Source organism: Prionailurus bengalensis, chromosome D1 (assembly GCF_016509475.1).
Source record: "Prionailurus bengalensis isolate Pbe53 chromosome D1, Fcat_Pben_1.1_paternal_pri, whole genome shotgun sequence".
In the NCBI taxonomy this organism is placed as follows: domain Eukaryota; kingdom Metazoa; phylum Chordata; class Mammalia; order Carnivora; family Felidae; genus Prionailurus; species Prionailurus bengalensis.
The window spans coordinates 18,382,182-18,396,865 of NC_057346.1; the positions used below are offsets into that span (position 1 = coordinate 18,382,182).

The 14,684-nt window shown below is 40.1% G+C and overlaps 1 protein-coding gene across 3 annotated transcripts in view; it reads left to right on the plus strand.

Annotated features, from left to right (window-relative positions):
* LOC122483080 (tubulin-specific chaperone cofactor E-like protein) overlaps positions 1–14,684 on the plus strand; it is a 161,266-nt gene that overhangs the window by 17,559 nt on the left and 129,023 nt on the right. For all 3 annotated transcript variants that reach the window (XM_043579646.1, XM_043579644.1, XM_043579645.1), the window contains 2 exons: positions 9,767–9,916; positions 11,609–11,748. In XM_043579646.1, the coding sequence (XP_043435581.1) occupies positions 9,784–9,916; positions 11,609–11,748 (273 nt within the window). In that variant the 5' untranslated portion in view covers positions 9,767–9,783. The remainder of the gene's footprint in view (positions 1–9,766; positions 9,917–11,608; positions 11,749–14,684) is intronic.

Here is a 14,684-nt window from a genome sequence, read left to right on the forward strand (position 1 = left end):
AAGTCCCAGGTACCTGAAATGTCTGAGAATCTGGCAAGATTTGGGTGTAGTGGGGGTTTTTCTAAAAAGGAAGCTTTCTGGTGATGGTGTTAGGAATCCACAATGCAGAAGTTAAATGGGCTTTAATAAACAAATAAACACTGGTGTCTGCGTGGCTTAGTTAAGCGTCCGACTCTTGATTTCGGCTCAGGTCATAACCTCACGGTTGTAAGATCCAGCCCTGCATCAATCTCTGAGCTGGGCGTGGAGCCTGCTTAAGATTTTCTGTCTGTCTGTCTGTCTCTGTCTGTCTCTCTCCTCCTCTGCTCCTTCTTGCTCTCTCTCTGCCCCTCCCCTGCTCTTTTTAAAAACAAACACACAAACAATAAAAAATAAACTTGTAAAAATTGAGAAAGCTAGTAATCCTAAGAGGAATGTTCACGAGCTTTTCCTCTTTAGACTTGTTTCGTTGGTATGTTGTTAACCTCCTCCACCTGCCTCACCCCCAAATTCAGCCTACACATTTCTCTTTTGTCCTTTTTAAGAAAGACCAAGATCTAAAACTGTTCTTTCTGAACACTTGGTGTTTCTTCATCACCTGTCCTATCTTTTCTGCTTTCATCTGAGCTTCTCAAAGGCATGGTCTATACTCAGTCTTCACTTATTTCCTTCATTCCCTATGCTATGGTTTCTATGCCCTCTCTGTACTGAAACTGCTTCCCTTAAGGTAACAAACTCCTAATTGCCCAGTCCTTTAAGGATTAAAAAATTCTCATCATTTTTCACCTTTTGTATTCGCAGTGATCTATCAAGTTTTCTTTTATCCATATAAGAGGAGGCTGACCTGAGCAAGGTCAGTCATGAGCTAACCATTGTCCCCCGCCTGCAGTCAAGCCTCCTGCCTCACGTGCTCTCCCCACGTCTTTTCTGTTTTAGCAGTATCACTTCATAGCCATGTTTCATGTCTCTTGTGCCTGTTCACGTTCTGTTTCCTGTGCCTGGAATGCTCTTCTCCATCCCGTTAACCTAGTCTTCATTGTCTTTCAAAATGGCTCACGATTTACCTTCAGCCTCCTTGATCATGCTTCCAAAAGTGAATCACTTCTGTTTGAATTCACTATTTCTGTGTGGCGTATTTCAGGTTTGTGTTATCTCTGTGAATTTCCTTCTAGATTGTGGATGCTCTGAGGGCAGAGTTTGGATTTTACTCATTCTCACTTTCTTTCAGCGTTTAGTCCAGCATTTGACATAGATCTGGTGTCTGGTTCATCTTTGTTTTTGTTTTCAGGATTTTTTTATTTTTTGGTTTTTGTTCATCTTTGTTGAATGAAACTAAATGAGGCTGTAAGCTTTGTGAGGGCACACATTTCATGAACGAACGGACGGGCAAATAAGCCTAATGGGAACCACTTGATAAAGTGCAAAAAAAGAGCAGAGAAAACTAAGTATATTTGTTGTCCCCAATTTTATTAAACAAGTGATAAAGAGATTCTTATTCTCAGATTGTCTTGTAAGGGAAATAGGCACCTAAGTGCAGAAAGATGAAGGGAACAAGGTGTCATCTGACCAAAGGAAACTAAAAGTGAATTGGTAGAGCCTCTCCCAAAATGTTTAGTTTAAGCTTTGTTTTCAAGTATTTGGTAACAAAATACCAGCAGGTAGCTTTTAGAGTGTGGTTTTGCTGCCTTTCTCCGATGAATAGATAAGATGGGTTAGCTGTACATAAGTCGGTCCCATGTCAGATGGCTGAAAATAATTTAAAACTACCTAGGAGTGTTTCCCTCTTCTCCATTAGTTTAATGCTATGAAAACTCTTCCTTGATATTTAGGCTCATCCTAAATTAATGCATATTTCGAATTATTATGATTTATTTTTTAGAACTGTGAATCTGGGGGCACCTGGGTGGCTCAGTCGTTAAGCATCCGATTTCGCCTCAGATCATGATCTAACGGTTCCTGAGTTCGAGCCCCACGTCGGGCTCTGGGCTGACCACTCGGAGCCCGGAGCCTGCTTTGGATTCTGTGTCTCCCTCTCTCTCTGCCCCTCCACTGCTCACACTCTGTCTCTGTCTCTGTCTCTGTCTCTCTCTCAAAAATAAGTAAACATTAAAAACAACAACTATGAATCTGTTCCCAACCATTTACCCTTGCAGTAATGTGCATCCTGCACACGAAGCACCTTCCTGCTTCAGGAAGCACCGCTCTTTTTGGTTGTCTCCACAGTGACAGGTGCCTGGGAAGCCCAGAGCTCCCGGAGCATCCCTGGGCTTACGGCTTTGTAAGCTCTGCCTCCTGGAGTCCTTGTGGTTCCAAAGTCACAGTAGTTTTGATACAGCTTGGGTAATTTGTATAAAATATTTACTTAACTTTTATTAACCCATTTAACTTGGCTAGCAAAGGAAGTGACCCTGCAGGCCTGAGGGTATTCTTCCAACCCCTCTGTACACGTCACGGTGGACTTTTGCTTCACCTTTGTTAAGGCCCTGGGGAGCCTGTGTGCTCTGGCTCTGTCTTACCCTCCCCTCGTTTAGGCTCGTTCTGCGGCTCAGGTGGGTTTCATTCTTTCTTTTTCTTTGCCAGTTGCTGTGTTACAAAAGTATTTATTTCCTTTTGGCCACCATGCTATTTCTCTTTTCTTCCTCCTTCCCTAATTCCTTTAAAAATTATTACTAATATTCTATATTCCACATGGAATTCCAAATTCCAGTTTGGAACTTTTTTCACAGGCAGTTGATAACAATGAGGAATTAAAAAGCCATTTGGTAGATTATTAGCTCATTCCCAGATAGATCACTTAAAAATGTTTATGTTTCAAAAAGATAACAGTATATGAAAGGAAAAGACGATGTATACATGCAGTGAGCTCAGGTGGTTCAAATGGGTGCGGTGAAAAAGCGACTCTCCTTTGCACCCTTATTCTTCATTTCCTCCCTCTGGATTTTTTTTTTTTTTTTTTGAAGTTGTGAGTGAGGCTAGTGGTATTGGTATTCACACTTCATGAAGTATGGTACTCCACCATAAAGTATTTTTGTGAAGTACATATTGATCTTGCGTACCGGTATGAAGATTTGTCTTGTGTATCTTCCAGTGTTAGTGGTCAGAAGTGTTCTGTTTTCAGTTGTGTTGAGTTTCATACCGACTTTGTCCTGACCCTTTGCCGGGAACATCAAGTGTGAATGGTTTGACAGTGATGAGGAGTTTTAAGTGACTGGACATTCTTTTCTTATACTAATCTATTTGGCAAAAATGTACTGAGCACTTTATCCTCCAATTTGCACTTCATCCTGACTTTCTCCAAGCACTTTTACAAGAGCACATTATGGTTCAGATTTGAGGCACAATGCAGTTGAGATTTTCACAGGCACACTCCACAACTTGGTAATGGAACCAACATCACCCAAGACTCCTGGCTCCCTGGCTTTCAGAACCAATTCAGAATACTTTTACAAATGCATTAGAACTCTGCCAACTACAGAGGTAGTGAGATGTAATTTGACACCTGTTCTTTCCAGAAAGTCATAGATTACCCCCTCCACCCCCCCCCAAACCTTTTAAAAGGCTCCAGTTAAAGATCTTTTTCCATCCTGTATTTCCTCATTTTTCAGTCTGTTTGGTTTTCAGTTTTCCTTTCCCACCTACTGTTCCTCCTAAAACTGCCCCAACAGATTTTGAGTAGATTTATGTTACTGATCCATTTTGCAATCTTAATGTTCTAATTCAAAGCCCATGTATTCTTGTGTACACTATCTACATTCCTGGAAGGCTATTCCAATAGCGTATCCTGGAAAATGACCAATGAAGGCGCCTGGCTTTGCTTTTAAGTCTTTAGGAAAAAAAGAATATGAAACAAACCTCTAGACTATTTGGAAGAGTTTTTAAAGCATGGGGCCATGAGGAATAACTTGTTAAGTTCCCGTGATGGCTGGCTTACTAGGACTTATTTTAACGTGAGTATGCCTCTAGTGTTGCCATCCCTCCGTTTGCCTGTATTTAAGTTGTGTATTAGATTATTGCCCTTGAATTGGCTTGAGTTTAAGTGGTTCTAAAGCTTCCAGTTTAAAGATGCTATTTAAACTTGGCGAACATTATTTTGACACACGGTGAGTTGAGTACCCTCCCTACACACTTTTTATTCTTTTTAAAAAAAAATGTTTATTTATTTATTTTTGAGAGAGAGAGTGTGTGCGAGCAGGGGAGGGGCAGAGAGAAAGACGGAGAGAGAGAATCCCAAGCAGGCTCCATGCTGTCAGCACAGAGCCTGATGTGGGGCTTGAACTCACTAAGGAACTCACTGACAGTGAGATAAGATCAAGACCTGAGCTGAAATTAAGAGTCAAACACCCAACTGAATCATCCTGATGCCCCATTGAACTGCCAAGTATATAAAAGATAACAATGTAACCTCTTTGACTTTTGTTAAACACTTCCAAAAATCCTGTTGGCATTCTGCTTGAGACCGGTCTTTGATAAGAACCGTGGTGTCTGTCCCTAGTGGCATAGCACCTGCCCTGTGTTGTCTGCTGTTGGTGATAAGTTTACATTGTAAAAGAACCTTCCACCTGAAGATTCCTGAAGTCTTTGATGAACACATACACTTCAGTTTTGTGACAACCATCAGCACTGAGATGGAGGACAGCAGCATTTATCACTCCGTGTGGATGGAAAGAACAAACTGCCTTGTACTAACAGGTTCTGTCTTTAAGCTCACGAATGAGGATCCTGACAGAGGGCAGTCCTGAATTTTCAAGATGTCGTGTGATATCCTCATTGTGAAATGTACTTCATAGTCTAGACCTTGATAAATGAAACTTTTGTTCAGTAGATGGCCATGTGCTTAGTGAGTATCTACTCTGTGTTCTAGGCATTTGTGAGTTGATTTTACAAAGTGCAGTAGACTTGGCCCTGGTAGTAATTTAGGGAATGGGCCAAGTTTAAAGACCACTTTTATATTCATGTTTTTTTTTTCAAATTCTTATTACAAACCTGAGAGGAACATTTTAGCCCATCTATAGGTGAGAAAATTAAAGTAGAGAGAGGTTACATAGCTAGCTTATGTTCTACCCAGCTAGTAAATGATCAAACCTGAGTTTTCTATGTTCATGTGCTTTCTACCATACTACAACTTCCTGTAATATGTAATTAATAATGTGTGTATTTTAGAGCTTTACAACAGCCCTGTAATCCCAATAATGCATTTGTGTATTTTAGAGCTCTATAGCAGCCCTGAAGCCCATTAGTCTAGATGTTCCTATGGTATCTTACAGACAAAGACATTTGAGTCCTAGAGAAATAGTGTCTTGCCTGATGACACAAAACTATTAAGTGGTAGTACTGAGTGGGGCTTACACCTACTCCCCATCCTGAATTCTCTGCTCCTCCTGCTTGGCACACTGGAAGCTAGTGGTTTTTGGACTCCACAACATTTATTGAGTTCTGTATAGTGCACTGTGCCAGATGCTGGGAATTAATATTGGAGAAATAAAATGACCCTGTGGTGTTACCCTTTATACTGTAATGGTGGAGTTAGTATCGTCACATGAGAAAATACCTACCACTCAGCATAATTAAACCATATAAGCAAAAGTAAACCAGTGTAACATAGTGAAGTAAATATGTCACTTCCAATGACGAATAGTTTGGAGCATTATCTGGCGCATATCACACAGCCTTCTGAGAAGTTTTTTAATGCTCATACCTGCTGGTTTCTTTTAGGACCATATACAAGTAGTCATTTTCAGCCTCTTCAGCTTTACTTGCTGCTTCTCTGTAATCTATAATCATATGTTCATCCCTCTTCTATTTTAAGAGGAAGAATCTTGACAGTTGCCCCCAATTCTCTACTCTGTCCTGTTCCTGCCTAATTTATCAGCCCATTTCATCCTCCCCTTCTTGTCAGCTGCCCTTCTAATTAAAACTTCTCAAAATGTCGGGGCGCCTGGGTGGCTCAGTCGGTTGAGCATCTGACTTCGGTTCAGGTCATGATCTCACAGTCTGTGGGTTTGAGACCCGCGTCGGGCTCTTTGCTGACAGCTCGGAGCCTGGAGCCTGCTTCGGATTCTGTGTCTCCCTCTTTCTCTGTCCCTCCCCTGCTTGTGCTCTGTCTCTCTCTCTGTCAAAAATAAATAAACATTAAAAATTTTTTAAAAAAAAAAAAACTTCTCAAAATGTTGACTGTACACTCTACTCTGTGGTTGTTCCATTCCTTCATGACTCTGCTCCCTCTGCCTGTCCTTTAAACAGCAGTGTCCCTGAGAGTTCGATTGTCCTGCTGTTCTTCTTAGAAATATTGCCTGTATCCTGATGATGTAGAAATCTTCATCTCTAGCTCACATTTCTCACCCAACTGCAGACTGTTTCCTTGGATAGCCCACAGATGCCTCAGACTGGAAGTGGATAAAGTGGATTTCATCATTTTCTTCTGCAAAACGAAATCTCTTCATATTTTCTTTTTACTTAATGGTATCATCAGTCACCTGGTCACTGGTGCTAGAAACCTGGGGATCAGTCTTGACTCTATCTTCTTCTCAGCCCCTATAATTCCTGAAAAGCTTGCTTTAACATACATACATATACATACATATATATATGTGTGTGTGTGTGTGTATATATATATATATATATTTTTTTTTTTAACTTGGAGACTGGACTGAAAAGCTTGCTTTTCTAAATTGACCTTGAATCTACCCCAGCTTTCTCTTTATACTAACACTGTATTAGGTCAGGCCCTTGTCATCTCTCTCCTGGTTTTGTTTTGTTTTGTTTTGTTTTTAACATTTTAAGAACATTGCACTTTATTTTTTATTGAGGTGTAACTAGCACACAATGTTATATTAGTTCCAGGTGTGCAGCATACTGATGCAACAATCCTGTACATCACTCAGTACTTGCCACAATAAATGTAGTCAGCATTGTCACCATACAACATTATTATAATATTTTGTTGAATATATACCCTATCCATGACTTTTTTTTTTTAATAACTGAAAGTTTGTATTTCTTAATCCTTTTTATATGTTTTTTTTAAATGTTTATTTTTGAGAGAGAGAATGTGAGCTGGGGAGGGGCAGAGAGAGAGGGAGACACAGAATCCGAAGCAGGCTCCAGGGTCTGAGCTGTCAGCACAGAGCCCCACGCGGGGCTCGAACTCACAAGCTGCAAGATCGTGACCTGAGCCGAAGTCGGACGCTTAACTGACTGAGCCATCCAGGCGCATCCCCATTCTTACCTATTTTGCCCATCTCCCAACCTGTCTCCCCTCTGTCAACCATCAGTTTTTCTTTGTATTTAAAGGTCTGTCTTTTTGTTTGTTTTGTTTTTTAGATTCCATATATAGGTGAAATCATATGGTATTTGTTTTTCTCTCTCTGGCTCGTTTCATTTAGCATAATGCCCTCTAGGTTCATCCATGTTGTCCCAGATGGCAAGATCTCGTTCTTTTTTATGGCTGAGTAATATTCCATTGTATGTCTGTCTGTCTGTCTGTATACATACCTACACACATGCCACATCTTTATCCATTCATCTGTCTGGGCACTTGGATTGCTTCCATATCTTGGCTATTGTAAGTAATGCTGCAGTGAACATAGGGGTGCATATACCTTTTCGAGTTAGTGTTTTCACTTTCTTTGGGTAAATACTCAGTAGTGGAAAAACTGATTATATGGTATCTCTATTTTGAACTTTGGGGGGAAGCTCAATACTGTTTTTCACAGTGGTTGCACCAATTTACATTCCCACCGGTAGTGCATGAGGGTTCCCTTTATTCCACATCCTCTTCCAACACTCGTTTCTTGTCTTTTTGATAGCAGCCATTCTGACTGATGTGAGGTGTTACCTCATTATGGTTTTGATTTGTATTTTCCTGATGATTAGTGATGCTTGAGCTTTTCATGGGCCAATTGGCGATCTGTACATCTTCTTTGGAAAAGTGTCTATTCAGGTCCTCTGCCCATATCTTAATTGGGTTTTTTTTAGTGTTGAGTTGGATAAGTTCTTTATATGTTTTGAATATTAACCCCTTATCAGATACATCATTTATAAATATCTTTTCCTGTTTAGTAGGTTGCCTTTTGTTCTGTTGATGGTTTCCTTTGCTGTGCAAAAGCTTTTTATTTTGATGTAGTCCCAATAATGTATTTTTGCTTTTATTTTCCTTGCCTGAGGTCTCTCCTATATTTTTGTGGTATCCTTCTAGCTCTTCTCCCTGCCTTTGATATGTATTTCCTCTTATTCATCAGCTACTTGATTGCCAAAAAGAGCTTCCTACAAATTTTAATTGTTGTATTCCCGTTCTTAAAACCTGTTAGTTTCTTCTTGTTTTCTACAGGATAAAGTCCAGCTTCTTAATGTAGCACATACGATCTCCTCTGAGGTTCCTGATTAGTTACTCCTTATGCTATTTTCTGTTAGGCCATTGTGCATTCTGATTGCTATACCTTTTTACATGTTATCCCTTCTTCTTAGAGTACTCTTAACTCACCTTCCTTTTTATGATTATTTTAGTAAAAAGCTTAGCATCTGATAGTTGGAACTATGGAGGTCAATTAGTTGCCTACATTTTGATTTATATTCAATATAGCTCATAGGCCAGCCCCTCAAGATAATGGGTTAGCAGGCTGTCAGAAGTTAGCATTTTACTTTGTTTTGTTTGCTTGTTTATTTATTTATTTTAGAGAGAGGGCACGAGCATGGGAGGGGGCAGAGGGAGAGAGAAAGAGACTCTCAAGCAGGCTCCATGTTCAGCACGGAGCCCAACTCAGGGCTCAATGCCACGACCCTGGGTTCATGACCAGAGCCAAAATCAAGAGTCAAACACTCAACTGAATGAGCCATCTAGGGGCCCCTAGCATATTTTTAACATTACCTGTTTTAACCTCTGCGTGAGTACTGAGAGGATGCTAGAGTTACTGTATATTTGGACCCTAAGCTGAGGTTAGACACTGAAGACGCTACCCAAACTCAAAACCAAAAGAAATGACATTCTGTGTTAGTTAGGATTAGGTCCATTTGTAAGTAATTGAAAAGCTGAACACTGGCTTAAATAAAACAGAAGGTTATATATCTTTCACAGAAATTTCCAGAGGTATGCAATCCAGCACCATTATGGCAGCCCAGTTCCATGAAGTCCTCAGGGACTTAGGTTCCTTTCAGCTCTTTGTTTTCCTTCCTCGGGGTGTGTTTTTTGGGCCCATAGTGCAAGGTGGTATTTGTTTTCTAGGCAATAGAATTGAGCCAGAGACCAGGAAGGAGGCAAAGGCATTACTCTGGCTATCTGCCATAGACCATTTCTATCCCGTCAACTAGAACCTAGTCATATACTCATCCCTAAGTCCGATGTATACAGTTAAAAATTCTCTTAGGGTGGAAGAAGAGGAGAATGGATTTTGAGGGATAAATATCAACGGATTCATCTAAGCTCTTTAATCTGATGTTGAGTCTATACCTTTCTTTTTAGTCCTTTTTCCTCTAACTTACCACATAAACCCCATGTTCCAGCCCAAAGTCTTTCTATTTCCGTTGGCTGGAAATGACTGTCTCCTCATCAACATCTTGTGGCACTGTTATTCTGGATTGCAGTTATCATATACTGGACTGCATTGCTGTCATTTGTCTACATATGTAGCCTCCCTATATCGTAAGGTCTCACCACAGTGTATATTCCTGGGAGCGTTGACTGTGTCTCATATGTCTGTACTGCCTGGGCTGGTGCATTCTAAATAATTGGTTTGCGATACAAATTTCTTCTATGCTAAATGAGTAACTTGGATGATTTCTTGGTTTCTTGTAGAATTTTAGGAAAGGAAGATGGATCAACCTAGTGGAAGGAGTTTTATGCAAGTATTATGTGAAAAATATAGTCCTGAAAACTTTCCTTACCGTCGTGGTCCTGGGATGGGAGTCCACGTCCCAGCCACACCTCAGGGCTCTCCTATGAAAGGTAAGATAGACGTGACCTAAAACATTTATTTACTGGAGCTTAGTACTTAGGACATCAAACCAGATATTGCCTTGTTTGTAAGTTATTTCCTTTATTTTGGAATTCGAGTTGCATAGTCTTTCTTTCTTGTTAGGACTTCAGTTTTTTGAAAAACCCAAAAGGATCTCTTTTCCTACAGACTGGCTGGAAGCTGGCTTACTTGCGCTCATGAGGGGCGAACAATATCTGAGTGGTGATGTTTCAAATATGTGTTCTGACGAGGAACTTCAGAGGATGTGAGATAGTCCAAGACTGGCCTGTGCCCTCAGTGACCTTACAACCTAATTGGATTACAAGATACTCACATTTACAAGCATCTAACACAGTTATGTGCAGTTCACGTTGAGCCAAGTGATTGGCACAGTGATTGGGAAAGAAACTTAGGAGAGAGTTAATAAATATGACCAGGAAAGGGTTCAAAGCTATGAGACTTGAACGGACTCTTTAAGAATGTAGAATTTGGTTAGGGAGGAGATAAAGACATAGATCTAGGAGAGGGGGTATGGTGTGAGCAGAGATCTACAGCATTTAGAAATGTGCAAGATGTGTCTCTCACTTACGTGTTAGGCTCATGCGTATTGAACAGCTCTTGGATGTAGTTCTTGGTGAGTGTGGAGATCAATATTGACAGTGTTTTAGTTCCTGTGTTCCTCAATACAACTGTCTTATCACTCCATATAAATTGGAATGGCAGAAAGAGGTGGCTTTCTTAGTCATTTTTTTTCAAGCTTCATTTCCATGCTGAAAAATTTGATACTGGAAAGTGCTGAGTTGAAAAATTATATGATTTGAGGCCTCCGTGAGTCAAATGTTTCCTTTGTGAGTCCTTATTTCATACCAGATAGGGAAAGAGTGGCTGAATTCTCATGTCTGTCCTTTTTCCTAGGGCAAGAAGCATGGTTTTATTGACACGTATTTTTGAATCAGGCAGTAGTTGGACCAAATTCATTAAATAGTTTAAGACCCTGCAATACTTTCTCCCATTACAATGATGCATTTTTAAATGTCTAATTTTCATAAAGGACACATTCTACGTGGATATGAAACAGAAATGATTGGCAGAGAAGTATGAGAGAAAGAGATGTAGATTTTTAATGAATCCACTTAAGTGAGGAGGATTTCCTCAATGATAGGAATTTGAAAATAGGAGTGATTTCACAGTAGACTAACTAACGGTTTGAAATAATTTTCAAGGGCAGCAATTGGTGGAGATACACATCAGACAGAGAGAAAAGAGCTATCCAGAATGATACTTTTGAACTAAATTTTAAAAAAGAAAGAATTGAGGCCAATTAGAAGGCAGTGGTAGTCCAGATGAATCACAGTTTCTAGTGTTCAGATGATAAGATCATAGCAAGGATGATAGCTGTGTTGTTTGTAGTTGAGACCAGCAATCCTGCCCTGGGGGGAAGCCTGCAACCTTTTTGGGTTGTACTAGTCCAGTACTTTTGTTCTCCTCCTGGTCCATATTTGACTGCTTCCCGTTAAATTCAGTACCCTTTGATCCCATCATATTCTGTATTTTCCAGGTCCTCGTGTTATTTTGTGCTGTTTGGTTTTGATTCCTGGGGGCTGAATGTATGTAGACCAGAATCAGGCTGATTTAGAAAGTGTTGTGTTCCCCACCCCACCCCCCCCCCGCCCCCGATTCAGATCGCCTCAACCTCCCAAGTGTACTGGTGTTGAACAGCTGTGGAATAACATGTGCAGGAGATGAAAAAGAAATTGCTGCCTTCTGTGCTCATGTGTCGGAACTAGATCTTTCTGACAACAAACTCGAAGACTGGCATGAGGTAAAGTTTTTATATTGCTGCATTTTGGTGAATTCTACTGAATTCTGGTTCTCACTGGAGATTCTTGGCTCTGTGTCTCAAGATAAATAACTGACTACTTCGGCTGTTCTGTTGGTTTTTTTTTTTTTTCAATTAACATTGTTACTGCTAATTTTTCATTAATGTGAAAAGCACCAAGGAACTTTATTCCAGGCATCTAGAGGTTAATAAGGCTGCAGAGGTGTAGACTGCCAACAATGCACTGGAGTTTCTACTGTTTCACTAGTTTACCCGTCCTGTGTTCATTGTACCACTCGTTCACCATTTATTACTATAAATTCACATAAAAATTGCTTGAGCTCAAAACTAAGATTGTAAAAATATTAATTTTTATTACTGAAATTTACTCCAAATTTTAAGAACTTTTCTAAAACGAATATTTTAAAACTTTTCCTTATTCTATTAAGTCTCATAGGTGATTTGACAGACCCGATGTCTTTTGACCTCAGAGTAAGTCAAACCAACTACACAAATAAAAGTATTAACAACATAACATTGCCTACCTGATGATAAAATTACCTCGTGGAAGCTACTGTTAAGAATTAGGGAAGAAGGGGTGCCTGGGTGGCTCAGTTGAGCATCTGACTCTTGATTTTGGCTCAGGTCATGGTCCCAGGGTGATGGGATTGAGCCCTATGTCAGGCTTAGTGCTGAGCATGGAGTCTGCTTAAGGTTCTCTCTCTCTCTCTCTCTCTCTCTCTCTCTCCTCCCTCCCTCCCTCCCTCCCTCCCTCTCTCCCTCTCTCCCTCTCTCCCTCTCTCCCTCTCTCCCTCTCTCCCTCTCTCTCCCTCTCTCCCTCTCTCTCCCTCTCTCTCCCTCTCCAATAAAAAAATAAAAAAGAATTAGGGAAAAATAGTTCTGCCTACTTCATTCATTCTCCTGCCTTAATTTAGGATCTTCTTTCTTGCTTAAACTGTGGAGAAAGTTTCCTGATGGATTTTCCGGCTTCCCATAAGCTGTCTTCTATAGTGCAACCAGACTCCTTTTAATAAATGGAATAAGATTATGACACTCTCCTGCTTAAAGTCCTTTAGTTGCTAAGATCTGAACTCTCTAAATGTAGCCTTCCACCATATGGCCCTTGGCTACTTTTAGAGCTTTATCTCCATCTTTAGCCATATGCTTTTTCTTGCAGCTCATGATAAACTCTTGACATGAAAAGCTTCCTTGCTTTTATTCATTCTCAGTCCACTGCTGCTTTTCCTTGTCTCCCTGGCCTCTTCCTTCCCATGTATCTTGGCCCAAGTCACTATTCCTCTATGAAACTTTCCCTGGCTCTCATTCAGGCAGAAGTACATTATCCCAGCACCTGTATCATGCTGCTATGATACATGTGATCATTTATCACAATGTAGTACAGTCACTTGTATTCTTGATAGTTTTCCTGCTGGACCCTGAGCTTATTAAAAGTCGAGATTTTTGTCTCTATTATCATCAGCACCCAGAGTGTCGTACTAGGTATTCAAATGTTTGTTGAATGCATTAATGAACAAATGATTGTATCTTAAGGATTGATCAAGACCTCTTGCTCCAACTTTTCCTGCGATCTTAAGAAGCTCACTTAATCCTTTGGTGTTTTGCTTTGCTCATCTCTAAGACGGGGCTGCAGATGAAACTAATCATTGAGGTGCTTTGTGGGTATTAAATGCCATACAGATTCGAAGACAGCTTTTTTGTTTAAAAAAAACCTGTCGGTGACCTAGTTTTCTTCAGCTTTTCTTATTATTTGTCTGTTTCATTGTCTTGTTTACTCTGATAACTGTGCTTCTGGTTACATTTCCTATTTTTATTAAGATGTTTACCAAATTCTTTGAGATGCATGTCCTTTGATTTTTAAGTGACTTGTTAATATATATGCAGATTTGTGTTCCAAGAAATAATCTCTATTTGTACATGGATTTATTTACTAATTCATTTATCTAAACAACTAGTATAGTTCACTGTTCAACAAATTACAGTCTTTGTCTTCTTGGTCCTTTGAGATGCTTAGTTGACATGCATGCTGTGTCCATGCTGCACAGAGGCAACAAGAACTGCCTGGTTCACCCCTCCCCGTCTCCCGGATTCCCACAGTGGTCGCTGCTGAACCTCCTGGGAGAGTCTTTAACCTGCACGGGTGACAAGTCAGACCACATTTTCCTCTGAATCATTTCACATCCTATGTTCGCAGGCTGATTCCCTTAAATGTGTTTCTTTGGGAGTGTAAAATTTCACCAAGGTTTTGTGCTTTGAGCACATACATAAGCTAAGCTTTTGCCAAGTGGTGAGAACAGTTTAACAGTGATCGAGCTGGTGCCTCGGAAGAACAATCTATGTCAGCGTGGATCAGAACACAGAGTTTACACTAGGCAGTTCAGCCTTTTCTCTGCTTAGAGAAAGGTCTACACGAAATATTTTCCATCCATTAACATGTGGCCAGAGGGTCATATGTTCATTTGTGCTCTGTATGTATATTCTTACATGTCCTCTATAAGTGTATATCCAGGCAGTTTTCAAATAAATCTTTGTTGCTGCTACCATTCGGGTTTCCGTTTTCCAATTTATTTTTGTTTTCATCATTCCTTTATATTTTGTCCTTTGCTTTAACTGTAGTTGATGCCAATCTTCTAGAATATCTATCAGAGAGCACAGAGAGATGGGAGAAACACTGACAGCAGAAGAATATTGATTTTTAGGATAGATTAAACTCTGCCAGGCTACAAATGCCTCATAGGTCACAGTTTTAAGACATTACATTTCGACCTCATTACAACCTGTGTGTGTACCTGATCACCGAAACGATAAATTCATCCCTGGCCATTAAGTCAGTTTATTTTGGCCAGTTTTTGATATAGCAATGTGGGACAAAATAAGATAGTTTGTTCTTTTCGTGTTTTGAATGGTCACTAATGTTATAA